The sequence below is a fragment of the Phaethon lepturus genome, unplaced genomic scaffold, assembly GCF_000687285.1.
Source record: "Phaethon lepturus isolate BGI_N335 unplaced genomic scaffold, ASM68728v1 scaffold11374, whole genome shotgun sequence".
NCBI lineage: Eukaryota > Metazoa > Chordata > Aves > Phaethontiformes > Phaethontidae > Phaethon > Phaethon lepturus.
Window position 1 is genome coordinate 46 of NW_010536978.1, and position 5858 is coordinate 5903.

The following is a 5858-nucleotide window of genomic DNA, read 5'->3' on the forward strand; positions in this document are numbered from 1 at the left end:
AGGACACAGTCTTCCATGAACTTCTCCAATGTCCTTCCCGTGGGCTGCAATTCTTCACAAACTGCTCCAATCTGGGTCCCTCACACACTTCAGGAACAGACTGCTCCAGCCTGGGCCCCCTGCCAGCAAACCTGCTCCACTGTGGGCTCCTCTCTTCATGGGCCCACAGGTCTTGCCAGGAGCTTGCTCCAGCATGGGCCTCCCATAGGTCACAGCCTCCTTTGGGCATCCACCTGCCCTGGTGTGGGGTCTTCTCTGGGATGCAGGTGGAGATCTGCTCCAGCGTGGTGTTCCATGGACTGCAGGAAGACAGCCTGCCTCACCATGGTCTTCACCCTGGGCTGCAGGGGACTCTGCTCTGGCACCTGGAGCCCCTCCTGCCACTCTTTCTTCACTGGCCTTGGTGTCTGCAGAGTTGTGTCTCACATATTCTCACTCCTGTCTTCTCCATCTGCAATTGCTGTTGTGCGGTGGGTTTTTTTCCCTTCTTAAATGTGTTATCCCAGAACCTCTACCTGTGTTGCTAATGGGCTCAGCCTTGGCCAGCAGCAAGGCTGCTCAGCAGAGCTCAGCCTTGGTCCATTTTGGAGCTGGTGGCATTGGCTCTCTCGGACATAGGGGAAGCTTCTAGCAGCTTCCCACAGAAGCCACCCCTGCAGCTCCACCCCACTACCAAAACCTTGCCATGCAAACCCAATACACATATGTATATTGAATGGGGAGCACGTACTCAGGATTAGGTATCTAGAAATGAAGAGGTGTTAGAAGCCAATGGTAGAAATTGATAATTCCAGGTATTGAGGGCTCATGATAATCAGGGGGAGGAGTGGTGGGGGGAAGAGTTGTATGGGTTTCTTCAAATATGCTAGTGAATAAAAGCACACCAATGAATTTTATCATGTGTGTTTAGGATATTCATGTCATTAAAGAAATCTTGCTCCAATAATAGCACAGGCCACTACCTCCCACAGCTCTTAAACATTAGCTTAATTAGGGAGCGCTCTACTCAAATTTTGTGTCAAGATTTAAAGACAGTAATTCTCTAAGTAAAAGATTTTATTGTAACATGTAATTTAATGCATTTTGAACCCAAGTAGTTTTGCTGCTTTTAAAACTAGTAATCCAAGGCTTCTAAAAATTTGTGCAGATAAAAATTATAAAATTACTTTACAAAATAAAAAGTACATCTATAAATTTCTGAAATCAACTGTATTATATTTAGGAGATATTTAATGCTTTTATGAGAGGGTTAAGGGTTCTCCTTTTTGTTAAAGAAAAAGCTTTTATTGAGGTAGTTATTTTTAAGATTAGAGACTTGGAGCCCAAGCTTGGACAAAAAATATCTCTGTCATACTAAGATTTAAATCTGTTAGAGTAGCTTTCATTTCTCCAGTTAATAGATTCAAATGCTTCACTTTTTCAAAAGTTAAATGTTTATGCCTATGCTGCATGTTGACATGGAACTGAGAATTGATTGGAGTCCATTGAAGACTATCAAATACAAGAGTTCACTTTTTATTCAGAAAATCCATGAGCCATAAATCACTGTGTTTTGCAGAAGCATTCTGGGGAAACATTACCACATCCTTGAATAGTACCATACTTTCCCTGTTGCTTAGGGTTGGAGTTAGGCTATTGGTCTTGATGGGACTTTCATCTCCCTATGTGTCGCTGTTCTTGTGAACAGTAAGGATGGTGACAGGCTTTTAAAGATCTTTAAATCTGATAGGTTTCACACTGCTGATCAGGCATTTGGGAGGCCGTTTAACAAGGAATTGGAAGACAGGAAGAATTTGATTGCCCACATTGATAATGGTGATGGAATCCCTTCCACTGAAAAAAATAAGGCTTGTTTATCTTGAAGTATGACTGTACTTCGCATTTCATGTACCTGAGCTAATTCAGGTATAAGAAATAACACAGAAGTATTAACACCACACTTTTTTCAGTCCAATTTAATTTGTTGAAAACTGACAGAAAATTAGCCCAGCAGGACACCACAAAATGTGGTTAAATGGCTGCCGACAGCCAAGCTAGTTTTTTAGAGGCTACACAAGTTTCTCTCTAGCCAGGCTGCTTTTTAGTATAAACAAGTCTGTATCATCCAGTGCAAAAAAACCAATTAATTTTCTTTTTCAGTAATTTCTGCCAATCCAGATGTACTGTCAGCATTAGGAAAAGAAGAGGTAAGTCTTTTTGTTTGTGAAGGCGTGATAAAATGTCATTGAAAAAATGAAAACAGTGTCTACAATTGCTACATTTTTCTCTGGCTACTCCAGTGATGGACTACTGCTAAGATATTGTGTATGATTCTTCAGGGACTGTTGTTGTTCTAATGTTTTTCTTCCCCTGTTATTATAACTACAAAAATGTCCTAGTTGTAATGAATGATCTTTTAAACAAAAATTTTTTATATATTGCATTTCATACTTGATATAAAATAATGTAACATTATGTGTTACACAGAATAGTCACTATTCTTAGATCTAGAGTTCTGTGTCAATAATATGCAAATAGTTCATTGAGTTCTTCCAGCCTTGGAAGAAATAGCAACTTAAGAATGCCTTAGGGGTAGCATTACACTATATTGATTGGACATTGGTATGCAACATGACCTCAGAATATTCCTGTCACTATGGCTTAAAAAACCCAACATTTTGGTTTTCTTCTTCCTAGCAGCTTTCTTCCGTCTAGTATCACTCACAACAGAGAACCCAGCTGCTGTTAAGTGTCACTATTAACAATTTGTTTGGTTACACACTTTAATTTGACTGTATTGCTATGGCATATTAGATCTGATAACCCTTTTTGTGGACTCTTTTGTTGAGGATTCAATTTTTTTTTCAGATGTTGCATATATAGAGCATATTTGCTTCTGTAGAATACTTTCACCATTCTTATTTCTTTAAGCTTAATACAAAAATTCTTATAGTTTGTATGGAAGGAGACAAAATACAAACAAATCATGGGTTTATATTAAAGAGACATAAACTACTAGAAATACCATTTTGCATTAGATAATGCACTAATGAAAGACCCAGTCCATTGAGAGTCCACTGTGTATCTTCAGCAGCGCATATAACTTCTGGCTGCAGTAGTTTTATTTCTCCTTCTTTCCTCTCCCAAATATGTCCATATCACTGAGGTCCATTTAATTCATGGATGCAATTAGTCCTTCTTTGCAGCATCTTTGTTTTCTGAGTGCTATACATTTTATGTTGGTACAATTAGCACAGATTCATTCTTGCAAATAGCTGCAGTGATTAGACAATGCAGCACTGGTGCTGTGGATTATTTCTCCTGCCTTTCAACAGATGAGCAGTTCATGTGTGTGCTCCATAATTTGCTTCAGGTAAAATCAACTATGTTATTTTACAGAGCCTCAATAAGACACTAATGAGGAACTGGTGGCAGTAACATTTTAAATAGCTCCAATTGGATTTAAAAATAGTGTGTCACTCTATAGCCATATCTCTTAAGAAATTCCAGGTAATTTTGGCCCTCTTTATCAGATTTACAGATACAACTTTACATAGACATGAGCCAGCAGCGTGCACTTGCAGCCCAGAAGGCCAGCCATACCCTGGGTTGCATTCAAAGAAGGGTGGCCAGCAGGTCGAGGGATAGGATTCTGCCCCTCTATTCCACTCACATGAGACTCCATCTGGAGTCCTGCACCCAGTTCTGGAGCCCTCAGCACAGGAAAGACATGGACCTGTTGGAGTGGGTCCAGAGGAGGTCCACAAAATGATCAGGGGGATGGAACAATTCTCCTGTAAAGACAGGCTGAGAGAGTTGGGGTTGTTCAGCCTGGAGAAGAGAAGGCTCCGGGGAGACCTTCTTGCAGCCTTTCAGTACTTAAAGGGGTCTTCTAAGAAAGATATAGACAGACTTTTTAGCAAGGCCTGTTGCAATAGAAGAAGGGGTAATAGTTTTAAACTAAGAGAGGGTAGATTTAGACTAGATAGAAGGAAGAAATTTTTCACACTGAGGTTGGTGAACCACTGGCACAGGTTGCCCAGAGAGGTGGTAGATGCCCCGTCCTTAGAAACATGCAAGGCCAGGTTGGATGGGGCTCTGAGCAACTGGATCTAGTTGAGGATGTCCCTGCTTATTGCAGGGTGGTTGGACTAGGTGACCTAAAAGATTCTGTGATAAAACAAATACTACAGACTGGGCTATCTGCAAACTGCAAGTTTATTTTTACTTTTTTATAGTTGCAGAAAGTAAAGAAAAATCTTGAAATGGTGCTGTCAGTAGTTCAAGTAAAGAATAAACAACTGGAGGAAGATCTGCAAAGGTAATACAATAACTTGGACTTATGAATGCTATTAGCTTTTTTACCACACATAATTTATTTTGACTGCCCAGGAAAACTATTTAACTGTGCCATTTCCTACTTCTCATGTTTCAAAGAGAACAGCAGTGGCATGAGGATCAGGAGCAGATCGTACTTTCTCTTAACAGAATTGAAGAAGAGACAAAGATCAACATTAAACAGCGTTCCAAAAAAAGGTATTTCTACAGTGTTGAGTTTTTATATTGAAGAATTTAAATATCAAGAAGAGCAAATGAGCAAACTTTTAAAACATACTCTTTGTTTTGTTAAATAGATCAAATAATAACTTAGTAATCCATATTTGAAACAGGGAAAATATTGCTACTATCTGCTAATATCCTGTGATTCAAGATGTTGAACTTAAAACAACAGAAAATAAGCTATTTTTTTACTTAATAGCTGTCTAATTATTTTATTGAATTTCATATTGTTTTGCTATGTTTTTACTATTAGTTTGAATGCTAGAGCATTTAAGGAACTGCAACATCAAATATTGAAACTAAAGACATATAAGGAAGAACTCTTGAATGCTCTGGGTGAATTCCTAGAAGAACATTTTCCCCTTCCAGAGAAATGTAGAAGTGCTAAAAATAATAAGGTAAGTTTTTCTTAATAACTGTTAAATTTGGAATGTTCAATTTCTATTTAATTAGATGTAATATCTTTTTTAAGTCAGTAGCATAAAATCTGCAGTTATATTTTGAAATAAATATAGTTCTTATAGCTGATCCTTTGGGTTTAACTGATATTTTTCAGGTTGGTTTATGTTATTTAAGGCTGTTCCCAGATGGGTATTTTCTTTTTTTAATGCATATATCCTTTACCCACTGAGATGCATAGCAATGTATTCTATTTCTTACTGAACTGCAAGCTGTGCCAAACTTGGAAATGGTGAGGGGTTCACTCCAAACTGTTCCATTTTCTTTTCTACTTAACTAGGCAAGTGGATTCATATTTTCCATGGCAAAGCAAATTTTAATTGTCTAACTATTTTTGGAACAATAATAAGGACAACTGTTTATAATTACAGTGTAGTTTGGAATGTTAACCATCAGTTTCTGTTCAGGCAAACTGGGCCAAAAATTATCTTAAAACTTTAGGGAAAACAGGCAGTCAGGGAGCATTTTGCATAATAAATTCAAGTCTGCAGTAAAAATAAACCTTTTGCCATTACTGTTTGAAAGAATAGTTACAAAAAAGCTACAGAAAGGTGGAGGTTTGTTTTTCTTTCAGACACACTTAATACAGAAACAGAAAGGGTTTCTTTAATCCAGTTCCCTGTTATTTCAGACAACCATATAATATAATTTCTTTAATATTATCATTGAGCTCCATTTTAAAACTAATTATTTCTGTTACTACTGTTTCTATTGGGACTTGTTCTAGTACCTCAGTACTCTAGTTAGAAATTGTCTCCTAACTTCCAGTCTAAATTTATTCATGTACAGATCCATGTATTCTTATGCCAGATTATCCTTAGAATAGCTCTTTTTCTTTCTTGTGTTTATTCCCCATATAT

General features: G+C 37.8%; 1 protein-coding gene across 1 annotated transcript; it reads left to right on the forward strand.

Annotated features, from left to right (window-relative positions):
• Positions 1-2139: 2139 nt before the first annotated feature.
• Positions 2140-4937, forward strand: CENPK (centromere protein K; the record flags this gene model as incomplete). The annotated part of the gene is made up of 4 exons (XM_010286334.1): positions 2140-2186; positions 4218-4300; positions 4417-4515; positions 4805-4937. Coding segments are annotated over 4 exons (362 nt in total), but the record flags the coding sequence as incomplete, so codon positions are not given.
• Positions 4938-5858: the final 921 nt, after the last annotated feature.